This window comes from Syngnathoides biaculeatus, chromosome 6 (genome assembly GCF_019802595.1).
Source record: "Syngnathoides biaculeatus isolate LvHL_M chromosome 6, ASM1980259v1, whole genome shotgun sequence".
Taxonomy (NCBI): domain Eukaryota; kingdom Metazoa; phylum Chordata; class Actinopteri; order Syngnathiformes; family Syngnathidae; genus Syngnathoides; species Syngnathoides biaculeatus.
In genome coordinates, this window is record NC_084645.1 from 3,478,212 (window position 1) to 3,502,819 (window position 24,608).

The 24,608-nt window shown below is 43.9% G+C and overlaps 1 protein-coding gene and 1 non-coding gene across 13 annotated transcripts in view; one reads left to right on the forward strand and one right to left on the reverse strand.

Annotated features, from left to right (window-relative positions):
* Window positions 1–22,408, forward strand: part of sntb2 (syntrophin, beta 2) — a 120,884-nt gene extending 98,476 nt beyond the window's left edge. For 2 of the 12 annotated variants that reach the window (XM_061823842.1, XM_061823847.1), the window contains 2 exons: window positions 8,745–8,803; window positions 21,517–22,393. In XM_061823842.1, the coding sequence (XP_061679826.1) occupies window positions 8,745–8,803; window positions 21,517–21,625 (168 nt within the window). In that variant the 3' untranslated portion in view covers window positions 21,626–22,393. Of the gene's footprint in view, window positions 1–1,366; window positions 1,505–8,744; window positions 8,804–21,516 lie in introns of all 12 variants that reach the window. The other 10 variants (XM_061823845.1, XM_061823850.1, XR_009795555.1 and 7 more) reach the window with 9 other exon arrangements.
* trnas-gga (transfer RNA serine (anticodon GGA)) lies at window positions 2,382–2,454 on the reverse strand. Its single transcript has one exon. It is a non-coding gene; the product is annotated as a tRNA-Ser (tRNA).
* Window positions 22,409–24,608: the final 2,200 nt, after the last annotated feature.

Consider the following 24,608-nt stretch of genomic DNA (forward strand, 5'->3'; position numbering starts at 1 on the left):
GGCGCCTTGGTCACTCTGACGTCCCTCTTTAAGTCGGCTCTCTCGGCACTCTAATGTGGCTTGTCGTCTGACCTGAAGGTGCCATTGCGGCATCTCAGGAGTACCTTAGTCTCTCGGGTCATCCAGGGTTTTTGGTTGGGAAAAACCCGGATCCGTCTATTTACAGTCAGTGTCTATACAGTTTTTGATGTAAGACAGAACAGTATCTGTGTGTTCCTGGAGGTTCTGGAGTTCAAATAATTCCCTAACAGTGCATGAAAAACAGTCCAACAGTTGAGATAGTGCATTCTCAGGTAATGTTGTAATTGTCTCTGTTTGAGGCCTTGTTTGTTTATGGAGGGAGATGTATGTGGGCATGAGGGTGGTGCAGACATGGTCGGAGGGGAAGCACTCTATACATGTTGAATGTTGGAGTAAACATGCTCCAGGGTTTTGTCTCCTCTGGTGAGACACGTCACAAACTGGACGAATTTGGGTAAACACATTTGGATGAAGTCACCAGCAACGATCAATACTCCGTAGCGGTGGGCCAGCTGCTGTTTGTTTACAGTCACGAGCAGACGGCAAAGTGCTGCGCTAACGTTAGCGTCCGGCGGGATATCGACAGCTACCACAATGACCATTGTTTGCTCCCTCAGTAGATAAAGGGTCTGCATGAGATTGCAAAGACCTCTAAATCAGGAGAACAGTGGGTGTCAATGATTCTACTGTTACAACACTATTCGTTGTGCACATAGACACAAACCCATCCGCCTCCGAATTTTTCCGGAGTCTTTGCTTTTAACTTGTCGATGTAGCATGCGGCCTTCTACCAAAACTGCAACATTGGGGAATCACGGGTGTAGTCACGTCTCCGTGAGGAAAATAGTATTGCAGTTGCGGACATAGCTACTCGTGGCTCATTATAATTCTAGTTTGTCCATTTTGTGGCTGATGGATCTTGCGTTGGTCAAATAGATGCTTGGAAGCGCAGATGTCTGAGGTTGCTTTCCTAGCTTAGCAGCCAGGCCCGCCTGACATCCTCGTTTTTGTTTACTCTGCCTGCGGCTTTTCCGACGCTTGCTGAGAGCGCCAGTCCACGGAGATCCCGGTGGTCTCGCGATGTCCTCCGGAATATTGTTTATAGTAATGTTTATGTTGTCCTTTGTTATTGATAACTTATGCTTCAGTCCCAGATCGATCAGGTCCTGGAAGCTATATGTGACTGTGGCTTTACAGTAATCCACAAGTAGCCCCAAAATAATAGCAAGGAAAAAAAGCACCAAACTGGAGAGCTAAGAGACGCTGCAACTGTGCACGGCACCATCTTACCAAACATAATATTGTAATATAATAATTTATATAATAATTTGCACCTCTTTGGCAGGGAAGGATACCCAGTTGGTGCGTGAGGTCAAGACGTTCTGACTAGATATAGTCAGACTCCTCTCTACGTACCTCTCAGGCTCTGGCACCACTTCTCTTGAGCGGGGTTGGAGTCCGTTCCACTCTGGAGTTGCCCACGGTGAGAGACGCCGGGCACGTGTGGGTATACTTATTTCCCCCTGGCTCAGGGCCTGTACGTTGAGGTTTACCCCGGTGGATGAGAGGCTAGCCTCCTTCCGCCTTCAAGTAGGGTTAGGGTCCTCACTGTTGTTTGTGCCTATGCACCAAACAGCAGTTCAGTACCCAATCTTTTTCCTTAGAGGGAGTGCTGGAGAGGGCCCCATCTGGGGACTCCATCATTCTGCTAGGGGACTTCAATGACCCACATTGGCAATGACAGCAAGACCTGGAAGGGTGTAATTGGTAAGAAAGGCACCCCCGATCAGAACTCGTGTGGTGTTCTGTTACTGGACTTCTGTGCTCATCACGGATAGTCCATAACAAACACCATGTTCAGGCTTAAAGGTTCACATGTGCACTTGGCACTAGGACACACTAGGTCGGAGTTCGATGATCGACTTTGTGGTCGTGTCGTCATACTTGCGACCGCATGTGTTGGACACTCGGTTGAAGGGAGGGCCGTAAGGTGGTCGGTGCCTGTCGGGGCGGCAGCCCTCAAACTCGTTGGTGGACACCAACAGCGGAGTCATTTTTGGCCGCTCGACACAAATGTTACAGTACTTACGCAGCACATCATCAAGCAAAGACTAGCTTGACATGCTGCTTATTTTTACTTTTCATATTAATGGAGAAAATTAAAAAAGAAATGCTGTTGTTTTAAAGGGGAAATCCAGTGCTTTGCATGAACCGTGTATCAATAGGTCATGTAATGTGAGTTTCTTTCGGCTTGTCCCTTTCGGGGTCGCCACAGCGTGTCATCTCAGATGAACGCACATATGTTTGGCACAATTTTTATGCCGGATGCCCTTCCTGACGCAACCCTTCTCAGGGAGTGGAGGCCCCAGTGGGATACGAACCCACAACCGCTGGTTTTCCAAACCAGTGCTCTAACCACTGAGCTACGAGGCCTCTCAATAGGTCATGTAATATGTACCCTATTTTGACAATGTGATGTTAAATCCTCACTCATTTAATAGTGTTTTGAGAAGATTATCGATAATGACGAATTTTCAGGGGTGCTGCCATTTTCAGGAGTCACATGATCTACGTGGGCGTATGTGACTTGTACCGTGCCGAAACAAAGGCTCGATTACATGGGACACCATTATGCGCAGCGATCATTTCTCGGATTATTCTCATCTGAAGAAGAAATAGCAGTATCAGTTGATCGGGAAGACAGAGTAATACTTCCATACAGATTTGAACCAGTGGCTGTATTTACCCCCAGATGCCAAAGCTAGGCTAAAGGCCTCTGCCACGATCGAAGCTCGGCTAAAGGCCTCCCCCACCATCGAAGCTCGGCTAAAGGCCTCCGCCACCACCGAAGCCCAGCTAAAGGCCCCTGCCACCTGAAAGCTCGGCTTGCAGCCCGCCGCCAAGTTCGCTCGTCAGACTCCGCATCATTGCCGTCCGAACAACCATCCAGGGCTGCCAGCCCGGAGCTTCTGGGGGCCTTTGTTTACGTGCACTTATGTCGCGTTTAGGCCTGCGAGTTGTCAGACTCCGCTGCATGCCGCCCGAAGAACCATCCGAACATTCAACATTAATTAGAGACACTGGTTCAAATCTGAATGGAAGTATTCCTAAGTCTTCCCGATCAACCAATACTGCTATTTCTTCATCAGATGAGGAAAAAATCCGAGAAATCAGCGCTGGGCATAATGGTGTCCCATGTAATCGAGCCTTTGTTGCGGCATGGTACACGCCACATATGCCCACGTAGATCATGTGACTCCCAAAAATGGCAGCGCCCCTGAAAATTCGTCATTTTCGATAAAAATCTTCTCAAAACACGATTAAATGAAAGAGGATTTAACATCACATTATAGATATAGGCTACATCTTACATGACCTATTGATACACTGTTTTACCCTTTTAGGATGCAATGACGGTTGGAGTATATGAATAATCAAAGAAGTGGTTAAACTGGAAGAGATTTTCTCTTTTCCGAGTGGGAAAGGTCTGGTCTGAAGCCAAAGTAGAAAGTGCTGGATGCTGGGTGTGTAATTTTAAAATTCCACCTTGGCACAACCTGATCCAGGATGAAAGCACAGACAATACACTGCACAAAAAGCTTAATAGGAGGGAACATAACATTAACCTTAAAACGGTTTGGGAGCATCATCATCAAACTCCAACCCTCCCCCCCTGTCGTTGGTAGTTCCTGAAAAGTAGATCTTGAGGTAATAAAATCTGGGCACACCTGCTCTGGATGTTGTGAGGTTGTCCTGGTTGACACGCCTCTGCAACTTCGTGTGGACATCGGGGACAGTGCCTCTGGATTAGCAGACTGGGGTGGTAGTCCGCATTTTTAAAAAGGTGGATCAGAGGGTGTGTTCCAACTCTCGGGGAATCACACTCCTCAGCCTCCCTTGTAAGGTCTATTCAGGAGTGCTGGAGAGGAGGGTCCATCGGGAAGTTGTATCTCAGATTCAGAAGGAGCAATGTGGTTTTCGTCCTGGCCGTGCAAAAGTGGACCAGCTCTCCACCCTCGACAGGATCCTCGAGGGTGCATGGGAGTTCGCCCTCTATCAGGGGCCCCCACGTGGGTTCCAAAGGAGGCGCCCAAGTAGAGTGCAGTGTTATGCCTCTTTCACGTGTCTCAGCGGAGACTGACCCTGGGCCGCCTCTCGCAAATGCCTCGGTGGCGACCAACCCCCCACCGCCTCTCACACATGCCTCGGTGGTGATCGACCCTGGGCCGCCTCTCGTTCATGCCTTTGCGGCAACCGACCCCGGGCCGCCTCTCACTCATGCCTTGGGGGCGACCAATCCCCGGCCGCCTCTCCCCCCTGTTTCGGCGGCAACTGATCCATGGCTGCCTCTTACCCCTGTCTCGGTGGCAACTGATCCACGGCCGCCTCTTGCCCCTTTCTTGGGGGCCCTCGATCCACAGCGGCCTCTCACCCAAGCCTTGGGGACCCTTGGTCCACAGCAGCCTCTCACCCAAGCCTCGACAGCTCCTACCAGCATCAGCAGCCGCCGGCTCTTGACCACGCCTCAGCGGGGCTTCATCTTCGGCTGTATTCTTCTCCTGTTTGGTTCCTGCTTTGCCATTTGGACCCCCCTCGTGGACATCTGTCTGAGTTGCCCTATAGGGTGCTTGGCATCCGAGCTGACTTCCTGAACTACTCAGCCAAGGTCCTCACCAGGCCACCAGACAAACTGGGATGGGGGTTTGCGGCCTCCTCCGGGTCACTTCCACCCTCTTCTGGTCATTTTTTTTTTTTTTTTTTTTTTTGTCGCATCTTGGGTCCTCTCTTATGGGCATGGTCAAGCCACTGCCCTGGGCGGAGCTGCCCCACACCTGCACCGTATAGACTCTAATTAGGCCAGGCAAATAAACCTTGAGTTTGTCACTCTCATTTCCCAGTTCGTTGTGCTACAGACTGCAGTAGTCTGAGTGAGTATATGAGCCTCTTGTGAATTATTTGTCTCGTCACGGCCAGCGTTGCTGTGCCACCACAGCTAAGTCAAGTGTTGTTTTTTGCCTAGTAGTAATCCGACCTCGTATTCATGTTTTTGAACCTTCCCTGTTGCCATGTGTTTTTGTACCGCTGCCTTTTTTGGACTGCTTATCTGTGTATGACCTCTGCCTGTAATAAAACCACCCTCAACATCATGTCCTTGCTTTGGGGTCCTGCTTTTGGGTCCTACCCCATATCACATGCTTGTGACATGAAGATTATAATAAGGTTGTGGGGAGGTTGGGAGGGAAAGAAATTACTTGTACAAATGTTTATGCACCCCCAGGTGCAACATGGCAATTCTATAGACAAATCTTTAATTTAATGATAACAAAAGCACAAGGAATTGTGATTTGTGGTGGTGACTTTAATCTGAGATTGAATCCAAAATGGTATGTATCAAGATTAAGTCAGACACAAAACAACACCATACCCAAAAAAGTGGAAAAGATTACGAGAAATGGGTATTTCTGATGTATGGAGGAAGTTAAACCCCATGGCCAGAGATTACACCTTTTATTCTCCTCCACAAAAAAACATACTCAAGAATTTTTTTTCTCTATGTATAGCAAAGATATTGGTTTTGTAAGGGGTTAGGGGAGCACCTTTTTCATCCCCATACGCAGCCGCCCACGTCCCCACCGACCCGCCTCCGTGTCGGCCGGCCACCGGGTAACGGCATGCCGCCGGCTAACGGCCACACCGCCTTCCTGGAACATTTGCTGGAAATAATATTTCTTCAAGTTTGGTGACTATACGTTGTTTGGCTAATTAGCTCGTGTTACACGTTACTAAACTTTCTTTGGACTTCTATTTTGTTATTGTTTTGTCTTGTATTGTGTGTGATTAAATTGTCTTAAATGCAATACAAATGCTTTGATATATTTTGGTGGTTTGACCAAGGGGATTTTTTCTAAATTCACACGTAACATATGCTATAAACTATGAGACAAATTAGTCCACCCCCCTACGACTATGATTTTTTTGTGAATAGCTCAATACACACCTACCTGGCATGTGGAACACACAAAGCTCTTGTCCTTTGGGCCTGTGCAATCCATTTTTCACGACGAACCGGGTTATTTGGAAACGTGTGAAGAGACATCCACCCGAGTGTTCGAGCAAAATCCGGCATTTTGGTGAACACGTAGGAAAAAAAAAACAGCTAATAATTTGCCGGTAAAGCAGGTATAAATACTCGAACCCGCCACTGTAGGCATCTGCAAAAAACGTCACTTCCTGGTTCAACACAAATGCTTCGAGAAAATTTTCATGGTGGGACATGAAAAAATCCATACATGGCAACATTCTGACATGCTATGAACAAACACATGGGTCCATTCCATCAGAGTTTTTTTTTTTTTTTTTTTTTGGTTGACAACATACTAAAAATTGTTGGTGTCAGTGGTCCTTTAAAGGGAAAAGGAAAGAACTCCAAGAAGACATTAAATGATACCTGTCAGAGAATGATAATGGTGAAATCTCCCCTCTCATGATTCGGAATGCAGGTAAACCTGTCTTAAGAGGGAAGATCGTTGCTAAACTGGGATTTCACAAGAAGTTAAAACGAGAAAAATTGAACAAACTAGAAAAAGAATTGGAAGACCTGCGGAAAAAAAAAGACACCCAAATGGAAATCATTCAGAGAATTAGGGAAATTAAAAAACAGATGGAAATTTATGACATTGATGACTTGGTACCAGTAGTGTACTAAGTAGATGGAAAGAGTACTTATAGAAGTTAATGAATGAAGAAAATGGGACAGAAAGTAGAATAGAAGAGGCAAGCGTGAATGATTGGGAAGTGGCTTTGATGAGTAAGGGAGAAGTTAGAAAGGCATTGAACAGAATGAAAAATGGAAAGACAATTGGTCCCGATGATATACCAGTGGAGGTATGGATGCAATTTGGTGAGGTGGCTGTGGAGTTTTTGACCAACTTATTCAATAGACTACTAGTGGGAGAGAATATGCCACAAGAATGGAGAAAAAGTGTACTAGTCCCCATTTTTAAGACTAAAGGCGATGTTCAGAACTCTGGAAACTACAGAGGAATAAAGATGATGAGCCACACAATGAAGTTATGGGAAAGAGTAGTGGAGGCTAGACTCAGGACAGAAGTAAGTATCTGCGAGCAACAGTATGGATTCATGCCTAGAAATAGTACCACAGATGCACTATTTGCTTTGGGGATGCTTGTGGAAAAGTACAGAGAAGGTCAGAAGGAGCTACATTGTATCTTTGTTGACCTAGAGTAAGCCTATGACTGTGGTACTCCATGCGGAAGTCTGGTGTGGCGGACAAATATGTTAGAATAGTACAAAACATGTATGAGAGTAGCACAACAGCGGTGAGATGTGCCGTTGGTGTGTCAGAAGAATTTAAGGTAGAGGTGGGACTGCATCAGGGTTCCGCGCTGAGCTCCTTCCTGTTTGCAGTAGTAATGGATAGGCTGACAGACGAGGTTAGACTAAATTCCCTTTGGACCATGATGTTCGCAGATGATATTGTGATCTGCAGTGAAAGCAGGGAACTGGTGGAGGAACAGTTAGAAAGATGGAGTTATGCACTGGAAAGGAGAGGAATGAAGATAAGCCGTAGGAAAAACAGAATATATTTGCATGAATGAGAGGGGCAGTGGAGCAAGAGTGAAAAGTTCCAGGGAGAAGAGATAGCAAAGGTGGACAACTTCAAATACTTGGGGTCAACAATACAGAGCAATAGAGAGTGTGGTAAGGAAGTGAAGAAACGGGTCCAAGCGGGGTGCAACAGTTGGCGGAAGGTGTCTGGTGTTCTATGTGACAGAAGAGTATCGACTGGGATGAAGGGCAAAATTTATAAAACAGTGGTGAGGCTGGCCGTGATGTACAGATTAGAGACGGTGGCCATGAAGAAACAACAGGAAGCAGAAATTGAGGTAGCAGAAATGAAGGTGTTGAGGTTCTCGCTTGGTGTGAACAGGTTGGATAGGATTAGAAATGAGCTCATTAGATGGACAGCTAAAGTTGGATATTTTGGAGACAAGGTGAGAGAGAGCAGACTTCGATGGTTTGGACATGTTCAGAGGTGAGAGAGTGAGTATGTTGGTAGAGGGGTGCTGAGGCTCGAGCTGCCAGGCAAAAGAGCGAGAGGAAGACCAAAGAAAAGGTTGATGGATGTTGTGAGGGAGGACATGAGGACAGTGGGTGTTAGAGAGGAGGATGCACGAGATAGGCTTAAATGGAAAAAGATGACACGCTGTGGCGACCCCTCACGGGACAAGCGGAAAGAAGAAGAAGAAGATGGAAATTTATGACAGCGATTCAGAAAAACCTAATGTTTTTAAACCAGAGATATTATGAAGTAGGTAGTAAAGCAGCCAAAATTTTGATATCTAGATTGAGAAAGCAACAAACAGAGGGGAGAATACACAAAGTTAAAGACACAACTACTCAACAAACACAGATTTCAGGATATTAATATCTTTGAAAAGTATTATGGAAAACTCTAATCACAGATGGACTGTAAAGGGAATAACCCACCTGAATCCCTGCTTCTACCACTCCGTCAACAATCACGGAAGACCAGAATAAAATATTAGTGGCTGATCTATCAATAGGTGAACTTCAAAAGGCAATCTTTTGATTAAAACCCAACAAGACCCCAGGTTCTGATGGGTTTACAGGAGAGTGGTAAAGACTTTTAAAGATTTGTTATCCCCACTGTTGCTCAGAACATTTAACTGGTTTTTCAGGAAAGGAGAGGGATCTTCATTCTGGAGAGAAACAATTATTCCAGTAATACCAAAAGAAGGTAATGATACAACAGACTGTTCTAATTATTGGCCAATCAGATTGTTGAACATGGACTACAAACTCTTCACTTCAATTTTAGCAAAACAGTGAGATAACAGTCCCAGATATTATTTAGTTCAATCAAACAGGTTTTTATCAAACAAAGGCAAACACAAGGCAATGTCAGGAGAACACTAAACAAAAACAAAGTAGATGCTGTTCTATGAGGGCAAGAGCCAGAAAAAGTGTTTGATTCTGTGGATTGGCTTTTCTTATATAAAATACTGGAGGGATTCCAGTTCCATCGTGATTTTATTAAGACAATACGAGTTTTACATCATAAAAAAATTGCCAAAAGACTGCTCAATGGAGGATTATCCAGTAGCTTTGAACTAGAGAGGGGTTGTCATCAGGGTTGCCCTTTGTCACCGCTGTTATTTGTTCTTTTATAGGGCCACTAACTCAGTGGATTAAACAGAATTGTAGGATTAAGGACATCAACGTGACCAATGAAGAACAAAAAAATTGCTCTTTTTGCTGATGTCACGTTCCATCTGAACGAGAGTAAAACCCAAATGCAGGACTCGGAAGATGCAAGGTAGTTCAAGGAGAAACGTTTATTATATGCAGAGGTAGGGGATCGAGCAGGCAGTCCGGTGCAGCAGCGGTCGTTGGGGCGTCGGGCGAAGAGAGCAGGTGAGCGGGCAGGCAGGAGTCGGTACACAGGAGAACAATCAAAGCAGGCAGAAGTAACGAAGGAGTCAGGCTTACAAGGTTGGTCGGAGAACAGGCGAAGGTCGGTACACACAGGTTGTCAATCAGGGATACGAGTCTGCTGGAACGGGACATGAAGCTCAACGAACTGGCGGGGACCAATCGTCATCGGGGTGATATAAATACACAGACTAATCAGCCCGCATGAGACGCAGGGGTGCGCCCCAATCAGCGCACCTGGGCAGGCACCCGCACAGCTTGTGTTGGAGCGGCAGGATCATGACAGCTGATGATATTCTGATATATTTGGGGCACCCATCCAAATCCCTCCCAAAATTACAACTCTCAGAGAATATGGTCAAGTATCAGCTTATAAACTTAATACGCACAAAACTCAAATTTTGTCATTCAATTACTCCCCTAGCCAGTCCATCAGGGAAAAACTCAATGTAAATTGGGATTCACAAATAAGTAATTACTTTGGGGTGAACATTCCTACAAATATGGAGACAATTATATGAGAGAACTATGACACCTTAATTTCTAAAATTAACTCTGATTTAATCAGGTGGAACATACTTCCTTTTCTAGGATGAGGAGAGAGGGTAGAAACAATAAAAATGAAGGTGCTACCCAAACTACTCTATCGTTTCCAAACCATAGCAGTAGAGCTCCCAAATGGGACATTTCAAGAATTAGACAAATTAATAAGATTTATTTGACAGGGCAAGAGACTGAGAATTCGTTACAAGAGTCCTCACTCTCCTAAATATTAAAAATTTGTGCAAGGACTTTAGGATTGGAGTTACATGCTCTGACCACTTTGTTTTGGTCAGAACGCAAGTTGCAGCATTCTGAATGAGCTGCAGCTGTTTAATACTCTTTTTTTGGGAGTCCAGTCAGAAGACCAATACAGTAGTCAAGTCTTCTTCTTCTTCTTTTCCTTTCGGCTTGTCCCGTTAAGGGTCGCCACAGCGTGTCATCTTTTGCCATCTTAGCCTATCTCCTGCATCTTCCTCTCTAACCCCAACTGCCCTCATGTCTTCCCTCACCACATCCATAAACCTTCTCTTTGGTCTTCCTCTCGCTCTTTTGCCTGGGAGCTCCATCCTCAGCATCCTTCGACCAATATACTCACTCTCTCGCCTCTGGACATGTCCAAACCATCGAAGTCTGCTCTCTCGAATCTTGTCTCCAAAACATCCAGCTTTGGCTGTCCCTCTAATGAGCTCATTTCTAATCCTATCCAACCTGGTCACTCCGAGCGAGAACCTCAACATCTTCATTTCTGCCACCTCCAGTTCAGCTTCCTGTTGTTTCTTCAGTGCCACCGTCTCTAATCCGTACATCATGGCCGGCCTCACCACTGTTTTGTAAACTTTGCCCTTCATCCTAGCAGACACTCTTCTGTCACATAACACACCAGACACCTTTCGCCAGCTGTTCCAACCTGCTTGGACCCGTTTCTTCACTTCCTGACCACACTCTCCATTGCTCTGTATTGTTGACCCCAAGTATTTGAAGTCGTCCACCCTCGCTATCTCTTCTCCCTGTAGCCTCACTCTTCCCCCTCTACTTTTCTCATTCACGCACATATATTCTGTTTTACTTCGGCTAATCTTCATTCCTCTCCTTTCCACTGCATGTCTCCATCTTTCCAATTGTTCCTCTGCGTGCTCCCTGCTTTCACTGCATATGACAATATCATCTGCGAACATCATGGTCCAAGGGGATTCCAGTCTAACCTCATCTGTCAGCCTATCCATTACCACTGCAAATAGGAAGGGGCTCAGAGCTGATCCCTGATGCAGTCCCACCTCCACCTTAAATTCCTCTGTCACACCTAAGGCACACCTCACCATTGTTCTGCTGCCATCATACATGTCCTGTACTATTTTAACATACTTCTCTGCCACACCAGACTTACGCATGCAGTACCACAGTTCCTCTCTTGGTACTCTGTCATAGGCTTTCTCTAGGTCCACAAAGACGCAATGTAGCTCCTTCTGACCTTCTCTGTACTTTTCCACGAGCATCCTCAAGGCAAATAATGCATCTGTGGTACTCTTTCTAGGCATGGAACCATACTGTTGCTCGCAGATACTTACTTCTGTCCTGAGTCTAGCCTCCACTACTCTTTCCCATAACTTCATTGTGTGGCTCATCAACTTTATTCCTCTATAGTTCCCACAGCTCTGAACATCCCCTTTGTTCTTAAAAATGGGAACTAGAACACTTTTCCTCCATTCTTCAGGCATCTTTTCGCCTGCTAGTATTCTGTTGAATAAGTTGGTCAAAAACTCCACAGCCATCTCTCCAATTGCTTCCATACCTCTACCGGTATGTCATCAGGACCAACTGCCTTTCCAGTTTTCATCCTTTGTAGTGCCTTTCTGACTTCCCCCTAGTAATCATTTCCACTTCCTGGTCCTTCACTCTTGCCTCTTCAACTCTTCCTTCTCTCTCATTTTCTTCATTCATCAACTTCTCAAAGTATTCTTTCCATCTATTTAGTACACTACCGGCACCAGTCAACACATTCCATCTCTATCCTTAATCACCCTGACCTGCTGCACATCCTTCCCATCTCTATCCCTCTGTCTGGCCAACCTGTAGAGATCCTTTTCTCCTTCTTTCGTGTCCAACCTGGTGTACATGTCTTCATATGCCTCTTGTTTAGCCTTTGCCACCTCTACCTTTGCCCTACGTCGCATCTCGATGTACTCCTTTCGCCTCTCCTCAGTCCTCTCAGTATCCCACTTCTTCTTCGCTAATCTCTTTCCTTGTATGACTCCCTGTATTTTGGGGTTCCACCACCAAGTCTCCTTCTCCCCTTTCCTACCAGATGACACACCAAGTACTCTCCTGCCTGTCTCTCTGATCACCTTGGCTGTCGTCGTCCAGTCTTCCGGGAGCTTCGGTTGTCCATCGAGAGCCTGTCTCACCTCTTTCCGGAAGGCCGCACAACATTCTTCCTTTCTCAGCTTCCACCACATGGTTCTCTGCTCTACCTTTGTCTTCTTAATCTTCCTACCCACCACCAGAATCATCCTACATACTACCATCCTATGCTGTCGAGCTACACTCTCCCCTACCACTACTTTACAGTCAGTAACCTCCTTCAGATTACATCGTCTGCACAAAATATAATCTACCTGCGTGGTTCTACCTCCGCTCTTGTAGGTCACTATATGTTCCTCCCTCTTCTGGAAATAAGTGTTCACTACAGCCATCTCCATCCTTTTTGCAAAGTCCACCACCATCTGCCCTTTAAAGTTCCTTTCATGGATGCCGTACTTACCCATCACTTCTTCATCGCCCCTCTTTCCTTTACCAATATGTCCATTACAATCTGCACCAATCACAACTCTCTCGCTGTCTGGGATGCTCAGAACTACTTCATCTAGTTCCTTCCAGAATTTCTCTTTCAACTCTTGGTCACATCCTACCTGTGGTGCATAGCCGCTAACCACATTATACATAACACCCTCAATTTCAAATTTTAGTCTCATCACTCGATCTGATACTCTTTTCACCTCCAAGACATTCTTAGCCAGCTCTTCCTTTAAAATAACCCCTACTCCATTTCTCTTCCCATCTACTCCGTGGTAGAATAATTTAAACCCTGCTCCCAAACTTCTAGCCTTACTACCTTTCCACCTGCTCTCTTGGATGCACAGAATATCAACCTTTCTCCTAATCATCATGTCAACCAACTCCTGTGCTTTTCCTGTCATAGTCCCAACATTCAAAGTCCCTACACTCAGTTGTAGGCTCTGTGCATTCCTCTTTTTCTTCTGACGCTGGATCCGGTTTCCTCCTCTTCTTTGTCTTCGACCCACAGTAGCTGAATTTCTACCGACGCCCTGCAGGTTAGCAGTGCCGGGGGCGGGCGTTGTTAACCCGGGCCACGACCGATCCGGTATGGGATTCTTTAGATGAACGCTCATATTTGTTTGGCACAGTTTTTACGCCGGATGCCCTTCCTGACGCAACCCTCTGCATTTATCCGGGCTTGGGACCGGCCTACAGATTGCACTGGTTTCTGCCCCCATAGGGCTGCATTAATACAGTAGTCAAGTCTACTTGAGATTAAAGCATGGATGAGCTTTTCCTGGTCTGCTTGACACATGCAAGACTTCACTCTAGATATGTTATTCAGATGATAGAAGGCAGTTTTTGTGATTGATTTGATATGATTGTTGAAAGTCAGGTCGGAATCAATCAGAACACCAAGGTTTCGGACTTGGTCTTTGTTTCTTAAACATAGAGAGTCCAGGTGTTTACTAACAGCAATTCTCTTTACTGCCAAAAACAATTGTCTCAGTTTTGTTGTGATTTAGTTGAAGAAAATTTTGGCTCATCCAGATTTAGACAGTGGCACAATACTTCAATTAAACTAGTCATCTGGAGACACTGCTAAATATAACTGTGTCATCTGCATAGCTGTGGTAGTCAAAATTAAAGTTTTGAAGAATTTGATCCAAGGGTAGCATTTACAGGCTGAACAGGAGAGGTCCAAGATCTGATCCTTGAGGGACCCCATAGGTCATTGCCATTTGCTGAGACCTTCTTCGTCTTCTTCTTTTCCTTTCGGCTTGTCCCGTTAGGGGTCGCCACAGCATGTCATCTTTTGCTATCTTAGCCTATCTCCTGCATCTTCCTCTCTAGCCCCAACTGCCCTCATGTCTTCCCTCACCACATCCATAAACCATGTCTTTGGTCTTCCTCTCGCTCTTTTGCCTGGGAGCTCCATCCTCAGCATCCTTCTACCAATATACTCACTCTCTCACCTCTGAACATGTCCAAACCATCGAAGTCTGCTCTCTCGAATCTTGTCTCCAAAACATCCAACTTTGGCTGTCCCTCTAATGAGCTCATTTCTAATCCTATCCAACCTGCTCACTCCGAGCGAGAACCTCAACATCTTCATTTCTGCCACCTCCATTTCTGCTTCCTGTTGTTTCTTCAGTGCCACCGTCTCTAATCCGTACATCATGGCCGGCCTCACCACTGTTTTGTAAACTTTGCCCTTCATCCAAGCAGAAACTCTTCTGTCACATAACACACTAGGCACCTTTCGCCAGCTGTTCCAACCTGCTTTGACCCGTTTCTTCACTTCTTTACCACACTCACCATTGCTCTGGATTGTTGACCCTAAATATTTGAAGTTGTGCACCCTCGCTATCTCTTCTCCCTGTAGCCTCACTCTTCCCCCTCCACTTTTCTCATTCACGCACATATATTCTGTTTTACTTCGGCGAATCTTCATTCCTCTCCTTTCCAGTGCATGTCTCCATCTTTCTAATTGTTCCTCTGCATGCTCCCTGCTTTCACTGCATATCACAATATCATCTGCGAACATCATAGTCCAAGGGGATTCCAGTCTAACCTCATCTGTCAGCCTATCCATTGCCACCGCAAACAGGAAGGGGCTCAGAGCTGATCCCTGATGCAGTCCCAACTCGACCTTAAATTCCTCTGTCACACCTAAGGCACACCTCACTATTGTTCTGCTGCCATCTTACATGTCCTGTACTATTTTAACATACTTCTCTGCCACACCAGACTAACGCATGCAGTACCACAGTTCCTCTCTTGGTACTCTGTCATAGGCTTTCTCTAGATCCACAAAGACACAATGTAGCTCCTTCTGACCTTCTCTGTACTTTTCCACTCGCATCCTCAAGGCAAATAATGCATCTGTGGTACTCTTTCTAGACATGAAACCATAATGTTGCTCGCAGATACTTACTTCTGTCCTGAGTCTAGCCTCCACGACTCTTTCCCATAACTTCATTGTGTGGCTCATCAAGTTTATTCCTCTATAGTTCCCACAGCTCTGAACATCCCCTTTGTTCTTAAAAATGGGAACTAGAAGACTTTTCCTCCATTCTTCAGGCATCTTTTCGCCTGCTTGTATTCTGTTGAATAAGTTGGTCAAAAACTCCACAGCCATCTCTCCAAATTGCTTCCATACCTCTACCGGTATGTCATCAGGATCAACTGCCTTTCCATTTTTCATCCTTTGTAGTGCCTTTCTGACTTCCCCCTTAGTAATCATTGCCACTTCCTGGTCCTTCACACTTGCCTCTTCAACTCTTCCTTCTCTCTCATTTTCTTCATTCGTCAACTTCTCTAAGTATTCTTTCCATCTATTTACCACAGTACCGGCACCAGTCAACACATTTCCATCTCTACAGGAGAGGTCCAAGATCTGATCCTTGAGGGACCCCATAGGTCATTGCCATTTACTGAGACCGAGCACCTCAAATGGTCTCAAAGTAGCTCCTTCCCTCCAGGTAGGCCCTAAACTATTTGAGGACCCTTCCATTTAATCCGACCCACGTTTCCAACCTGTTTAGCAGTATATTTTGATCGACAATATAAAAAGCCGCGCTGAGATCCAACAAGACCAAAATTAACACCTTTCCTGAGTCAGTATTCAACCTTATATAATTTAGCACATTGATAAGAGCAGATTCTGTATTGTGATGAGTTCGGAAACCTGATTGAAATAGGTCAAAAAGTCCATTTAAATTCAAGAAATTGCTGAGTTGATTACAAATAACTTTTTCAAGAATCTTGGCTATGAGCGGGAGATTTGAGATGGGTCTATAGCTGGTTAACATTGAATCGTCCAGTGCTCTGTTTTTTAGAAGAGGCTTAACAGCAGCTACTTTAAGAGCTTTGGGAAACTCACCAGACTGAAGTGAGCAATTGATTATTTACTGCAAAGCAGGTAGCACTGACTTCACAATAGTTTTGAAAAAGTCAGATGGTATTGAGTCGAGACAGCTCATTGATGGTTCAGGATGGTCTTTGTTTTAACAGGAGCGACAGCATTCATGGCATTTCTGATTTTCGAGGTGAAATTGTCGAAAGGTTGAACTGTCTCAGCATTCACAGTCTGTGACACAGGCACAGTCTCCATAAACTTAGTGGCAGTACTCTCATTTATGTACCTTTTCTAAGAGAGGTAGAGGTCATCTGAAATTTTGGAAGAATCTCTTATTTACAAAATACACAAAAATGGTCAGGTCTAAGATGTGACCTTGAGTCTGAGTTGAACTCTTAATATGGTGAGAGAGGTCAAATGTGTCTCGTATTGGAGAAAGTTCTTTGGATGTTTTTTCCACGTTATGGTCAACATGAATGTTAAAGTCTCCTGTTATGACAAAATAGTTACACTCAGCATAAATACCTGACAGCAGTTCTGAAAAATCCTCCATAAATTTTCCATTTTATCTTGAAAGTCTATAAATAATTAAAATGATAACCTTTGGGTCACCCTTTACTAAAAAAACAGATTTTCAAAAGAGCCAAAATCACCCAGTATAATTTCTTTACGATGAAATAATGATTTAAAAATAAGAGCAATACCACCACCGTTTTTCCCTGTTCGACACTTGTTCATAAAATTAAAATCTGCTGGTGTTGCCTCATTTAGAATGGTATTACAGCTTCTTTCTGTTAACCACGTTTCATTTAATAACAAAAAGTCCAGACCATAGGTTGTAATGATGACATTGATCAACATTGATTGGTTATCCAATGACCTGATATTAAAAAACGCTAGTCTCGCAGAGATGGCTGGAGAAAATTGTCGATAGACTCACATTTTACCCTCACTAAGTTGGATGTTCTACTTTTTTGGTGCCATATCTTTTTAACCAACTTTCTGTCGCCTGTAATTACAGGGATGAAAAATCAATAGGGGTCTGAGTTATTCTGGAAAAGACCCGGTAAATATCAGTCAGATATACAGATAGTCTTCATGGGTGGAGGAGGGGCCTTTCGCTTCTTAGTGGACAGTGGTTTCAGGTGAAGGGGGATGGGAGGAAGATCTTGGCATGATATGGGCTGGACCCCATCGTCTACACTCGTCTCCATCCCATCAATAAGACCCAACATTGGATTCAGGCTGGGACACAGGGAGCCAACATCTACTGCGGATTGTATGGTTGTTGTAGTCTTAGATTCTGAGATTGTGATGTATGGATGGCTCCAATGGGGCAAGAAGAGGAGTGGGAGATTTAAAGTGCTGGCACATTCCATTTGTCATTTGCTCATCAGATTGTTTGGATGATGGAAATGAATGTTTGCACTTTATCTCTTCTAATCTCATGTTTATCCAATTGTTTGGGAACAACTGGATGCTTTTGTCCTTGGTTTTTGTGAACATTTTCTCTATAGGGCGTTGAATGACGCACAGTAGAAAATGTTAGCAGCTCATAACTTAACCCCTTGTCTAATTAGACGGAAACCATCTGCTTTGTAAAGGTTTTTACGCTCCCCAAAAAAAGCAGATATTGTCAATGAAACTCAAGGACCTATTCAATTGACGGACCCTCGAGAAATGTTCATCTCCAGATCGTACAAGTGGGAGAGATCTGCTTATAAAAACCTCTGCATCCATCCCTTGCACTTTTGTTAGGAGATCAATGAAATCTCGCTACAAAGCAAAATGGAAACATTTCGGATGTACGATATCAACTGATAATCCATTACAAGCAGTTATTGGGGACACAGACTCGGTCAAATTTTGGTCAAAGACACCAATCCATTAATAAAAGTGTCCATCAAAATTTGGCAAAGAATAATCAATGAAAACAAAGATAAGGAACCATTCTGGACTATAAAATGGATCGGAAATGATTCAGATTTCCGACCCAACGGGTTTGACATAACATTACAGTGTTTCATTTCTTTTCCACCGGAGCCTATCTTCAGCATTTCCTCTCCAACACCAACTGCCCTCATGTCTTCCCTCACCACATCCATCAACCTTCTCTTCGGTCTTCCTCTTGCTCTTTTGCCTGGCAACTCCATCCTCAGCACCCTTCTACCAATAGACTCACTATCTCGCCTCGGGACATATCCAAACCATTGAAGTCTGCTCTCTCGAACCTCGTCTCCAAAACATCTAACCTTGGCTTTCCCTCAAATGAGCTAATTTCTATTGCTATCCAACCTGCTCACTCCTAGCGAGAACCTCAACATCTTCATTTCTGCCACCTCGAATTCTGCTTCCTGTTGTCTCTTCAGTGCCACCATCTCCAATCAACACATCATGGTTGGCCTCATCACAGTTTTATAAACTTTGCCCTTCATCCCAGCAGAGATTCTTCTGTCACATAATACACCTGACACCTTTCGCCAGCTGTTCCAACCTGCTTGTACCCATTTCTTCACTTCCTTACCACACTCACCAATGCTCTGGATTGTTGACCCCAAGTATTTGAAGTTGTCCACCCTCGCTATCGCTTCTCCCTGGAGCCTCACTCTTTCCCCTCCTCCTCTCTCATTCATGCACATATATTCTGTTTTACTACAGCAAATCTCTTCATTCCTCTCCTTTCCAGTGCATGCCTCCATCTTTCTAATTATTCCTCCACTTGCTCCCTGCTTTCACTGCAGATCACATTGTCATCTGCGAACATCATGGTCCAAGGGGTTTCCAGTCTAACCTCAGCTGTCAGCCTGTCCATTACCACAGGAAAGGGTTAGGGTTAGGAGGAGCTCAGAGCTACTCCCTGATTAAGTCCACCTCCACCTTAAATTCTTCTGTCACACTTACTGCTGTCATACATGTCCTGTACTATTCTAACATATTTCTCCGCCACACCAGACTTCAGTACCACAGTTCCTCTCGTGGTACTCTGTTATAGGCTTTCTCTCGATCCACAAAGACACAATGTGGCTCCTTCTGACCTTCTCTACTGCTACTTTTCTACTTTTCAATTAGCATCCTCACCTCCACTCCGATTGACGTTGACCGTCATGTTTAGTTTCTTCCATTTTCTAATGATTGCTCCAACAGTGGACCTTTTTTCACCAAGCTGCTTGGCAATTTCTCCCTTTCCAGTCGTATGGACTTGTACAATTTTGTCTCTGGTGTCTTTGGACAGCTCCTTGGTCTTGGCCATGTTACAAGTTTGAGTCTTACTGATTGTATGGGGTGGACAGGTGTCTTTATGCAGCTCACGACCTCACAGAGGTGCGTCTGATTCAGGATAATACATGGAGTGGAGGTGGAGTTTTAAAGCCAGACTAACAGATCTTTGAGGGTCAGAATTCTAGCTGATAGACAGGTGTTCAAATACTTATTGTAGCTGTATCAAACAAATAAATCATTACAAAAAATCATACATTGTGATTTTTTGATTATCACTCTCACAGTGGACATGCACCTACGATGAAAATTTCAGACCCCAACCACATTTACTTCATCATGTGAAATAAAGTCTAGCTTAGTTTTGTTCATCGGTTCCAACCAATTATTTTTTTTCTTTTTTTGCCCCAGTATGTTATACTTAATTGCAATGCATTCCTTTCTTAGAACTCAAGTATTATATTTTGTCTAATTATTATCAGAGCAGGTATCATTGAAAGTTTTGGATTTAAAGACAAATTTACTTTAAAAAGTTTACATGAAGCAAATATATATATCATTAGAGATTATTTCTGGAACATTTGTTGTGAACTGGTTTGAGGTGGTGTCAACTTTTTAGAAAATATGATTGTATTTTTTTCCTTTTAATGTTAATTTCTCTCCTTACTTACTGATATGACCTTGTTTGATTACCTACTTGATCAGATTCTGTAAGGGTTGATTTAAGGACGTGAATGAAAACCCTCATATGCTGTCTCTTGAAAATGTACCATTATTTCATTTTTAATCGATGTAAATTAATTGTACACCTGATTTTAGTTAACTTTTTTCCTGTCTTTTTTCTGTTTTGATTTTTCTTTTTTCTTAATTTATATACAAATACATGTGATATACAATGATGTGCAAATTGTATCACAATTTCTTCCCAATTAAAAAAAAAGCAAAACAAGTTATATGAACAATATTTCATTGTGACATCTATTTTCTTTGTTCCTGCAAGTGTCTCTTTGGGTGCACCACATGGCCTTTCAGAGGTCAAGGCATGCAAAGCAGGAACAGCAATTTCATCCAACCATATACAAACAGAGCCAGTCCAAGCATCTTAAGCCTAATTGTTATACATTATTCCTTTGCTGCACCTGTGGAGAAAGCAAATGCTATTCCCACCATATACTGACAATAAAAAAAGATTAATTAAATTGAAATTGAATTATTTTGCAGTTTAAAATTTCATCCATCCATTTTCTGAGGCGCTTATCCTCACAAGGGTTGCGGAAATGCTGGAATCTATCCCAGCTATCTTTCGGCAGTAGGTGGGGTACACCCTGAATTGGTTGCCAGTCAATCACAGGGCATATAGAGACAGAAAACAGTCGCAGTCACAATCACATCTCAAGGCAATTTAGAGTCTCTAATTCGTGCATGTTTTTGGGACTCGAAAGTAAACCAGAATGCCTGGAGAAAATTCACGCAGGCATGGGGAGAACATGCAAACTCCAAATAGGCTATGCCGGGATTTGAACCCCGATCCTCAGAACTATGAGACCAACAATCTAACCAGCTGCTCCACTGTGCCGCCACTCTTTAAAAGTTAAATTTATATTAATTTTTTTAGGTTATTTTTCATGTTGTTTTTTTTAATCTATTCAATTGTACAACATGCCTATGTTTCAAGGAAAATTCCGGTGGTTTGGAGTAACAATGTATCCAATAGGGGTCATATAATATGAACCTGTGGCTGTAAATAATGTTGAATATTCGAATGGTTCTTTGAGCGGAATGACGCAGAGTCTGACAAGCAAGCTCCGCTGAGTGGCAGAGCCGTGACCTGAGCTCCGCCGAGCGGCGGAGCCGTGAGCTGAGCTACCCCGTGTCATTCCTCCCGAAGAACCATCCGAATATTCAACATTATTTACAGCCACGGCTTCAAATCTGTTTGAAAGTATTCCTTCATCTTCCCGATCAACCAATACTGCTATTTCTGTATCAGATGAGAGGGACCTCAAAATGTACAGTACAGTGCAAACAAACTCAATTTTATACATCATTCCATCCATCCATCCATGTGATCAACAATCTACTTGTAACCTCCCATATTCTGTCCTTTTTTGTTCTCCGTTTAGGTATTTGACCTCCACTCGGGTCCGAAGCCAGTTGTATTTGTGCTCCATGCTTTCCTTTCTGCCAAACTCACTCGTATGGGCCTCCTCACATGAAGTGGTATCAACCTGAGTGACCTGTTCACCAACGAGCTCAAGCACAACTGGGACAAATTATTCGTGATGGTGATATCCTGGAAACTCGTCACATCTTGACAATTCACTCAGAACCGACAGCACAGGAGTTAATCCCACCACCACCACCATCCCCTCTCATAAAGATGTGCCTTAGCTTCCATTTTCTCCTTTCCTTCCCACAGAAGCTTAATTGCAAGTTTAAGTCATAAAGTAGCACTTTACATGAGGTTGTCTAGCTTTATCAATTTAAAAAAAACTTTCATTACAGTGATTAGTTTAATGATCATTAAAGACACTATGGGCCATTTTCTCAAGTGTCATGCCCCATGGCACGCAGTCACACACTTTTCTGACTTTGAAGGTCATCCCATTGAGTCATGTCTGTCATTTATGGACCGTCCAGCCAGATATATTTGAGGCAAGCCTAAAATATGAGCTCGCACGTATTGTCTACTCGACGTATTTACATTTCACATCTTCATGTACTTGAGAGTCTGTAGAATGTCAAACGCCCTTGGAATGTGTAACATTTTCTTCCACTTGAAGTTTTGAATAAATGCCAGGTATGAATAATATTGAAAGATCAAGTGTATTTTAATTGCCAGTGTGATTATTTTTTTTTCATTTTTTTTTACATTTAAATTTTCATCTGGGGTTTCCAACCACTGTGGATGGCGACACAGAGCGTGATTTACCCCAAAAAAATTGTAATTGAATCAATTAAAGAGGCATTGTAAGACAGCGATTACAGCATTTTCGTGGTGAGATTTACTGGCAGAGAATATCTGCGCTCGCTAGCATTTTTCCACTTAAAATGTTCACCTACAACTCCAAAGAGCGATTCAGCATAAAATATGTTCGTAACCAGCATTAAAAGACAAACATTGGCATTTTTTTAGATGCTATTGGCATGTTGAAATGTGTATGAATCCCACTAATTACAACAAGCACATTCATCGTAATGGTAATTTGTATATGTAATTTTTTAAATCATTACTTTGCCTGTCAATCAAAATTCATGAATCTGGTCTGTGGCAACTAAAAAAAGTTTGTGACCAGTGATCAATAGCACTGTAGGAACACCATCCATCCAGCCATCCATTTTCTTTGCCGCTTATCCTCACAAGGGTCACGAAAGTCATGGAGCCTATCCCAGCTGTCAATGAGCAGGCAGCTCTGCCACCATGCCACCCTGGAGGAACACCACATTTTGTATTTGTATTGATAGGCCGCCAAAACACGCATTGGGTCATAAGCAAAGTCTAAACATACTTAATTCAATTATTGTTATTAGATTAATTTCTTTCTGTATGGCCAACTACATATCTGCTAAATAAGGTATTTTCAAATTTAAGGGTGATTGATTTTTCACAGATTTTCGATACTGACAACAGGTCTGATGAAATGTACACATTCCAGGATTTTCAAGTAGCCTCAGCTGGCAATGAATCACTGTTCTTTGGTGTTTCCGCATTCAAAACCATTTTAGGCGTGATGGGTGTGTCTGAAATCTGGATAGGAGAATCCCTATTGATAAAAAGTGCGCAACTCAAGGCGTGTATGGAAGGATTTATGTGTGAACTGAAAAATATGACCCAATAAAATCTCATCCCACTAAAATTGTAGTTATACTGTTTAAAAAAAATCAAGGTTATAGTGAAGGATTTTTCAACAATTAGTAAACAGTGAGAGTCTGATGTGGAAATACCTCACTTCTTTGAGAGTGGTGTACTTGAGGCTTCTTTACGTTTTTTAAAAAAATAAATATCAGAAAGTGACAAGACACTTTTAGAAACAGTATGCAGTTCAACATGGAGAGACTATGCAAATAAAGTGGATATGTCTGCAGTCACTCACATTTAACGAGCGCGTTTGCGCCCGGGTGCCATCGCACTCGCAAATCTCCAGTTGGGCACGAAAAATCACGCATAAAATTTGTTACGAGTAAAAATACATAGACATTCTCAGCGCACATGAAAACCAATCCAGCGCAGTGAACCACAGCCTGACTTTTTTTTTTCTTTTTTAAACACAGAAGCACATGGTCTTCTGCTACTTTTCACACAGTCTGGTCAACGTAGGGCAAACTTTACTCTCAATAATCATGATAACAGTAAAAAAGAAGTGCTGTTGCTTTAAATAATGTCGGGGTATGTGAATAATGGAAGAAAAAGTGGTGAAACTGGATGAGATTTTCTCTTTTTTGAGTAAAAAAGGTCTGGTCTGAAGCCAAAGTACAGGATGAGATGGTGTCTAATATTAAAATTCCACCTTGGCATAGCCTGATCGAGGATGAAAGCACAGACAATACAGTGCATAAAAAAGCTAATTTTGTATTTTAAATATAGGAGGCAACATAGCATTAACCTTAAAACTGTTTGTGAGCATGATGCCCCCCCACAACCCCAGTCTGGTGGCCATCCAGACCACCAAATGCGAGGCGTCCAGGTGGACAGGTCAGCAGGACGACCCGGACGCCAAGCACCAGGATCCCCACGGGGCGATTCGGGTGGACAACCTCGGTGAGGAACCAAACGACGAAGCAGGAACCAGACCAAGGCAGGCAACTGCTCCGGACGAGGACCTCCGACGCTGTGGTTGCGAGACGACCATGTTCGCCGAGGCTTGGCCAGGATGCAGCTGCGAACTGATCACCAACGAGGCCAGGACATGAAGCGGCTGGGAGCCAACAGGAGCGAAGAAGATGACCAAAGAGGACCAAAGCCGTGACCGCCACCATCAAAGCCATCCCGAAGACTCTCCAGCTCCGGGGTGGCTCATTAGAACTCCACAGCTCCTGTCGCCGTTGAGTCAGGGGCGTGGGACAACCGCGGACCGGTCGCCGCTGGTACTCCCGGACGGGAACGTGAGGAAGCTGGGGAACCGTCGCCACCTCCTGGACAGCAACGTGAGAAGGCGGCGTCCTCGCCACCTCCTCCTGGACGGGAACGTGAGAAGGCGGCGGCGTCCTCGCCACC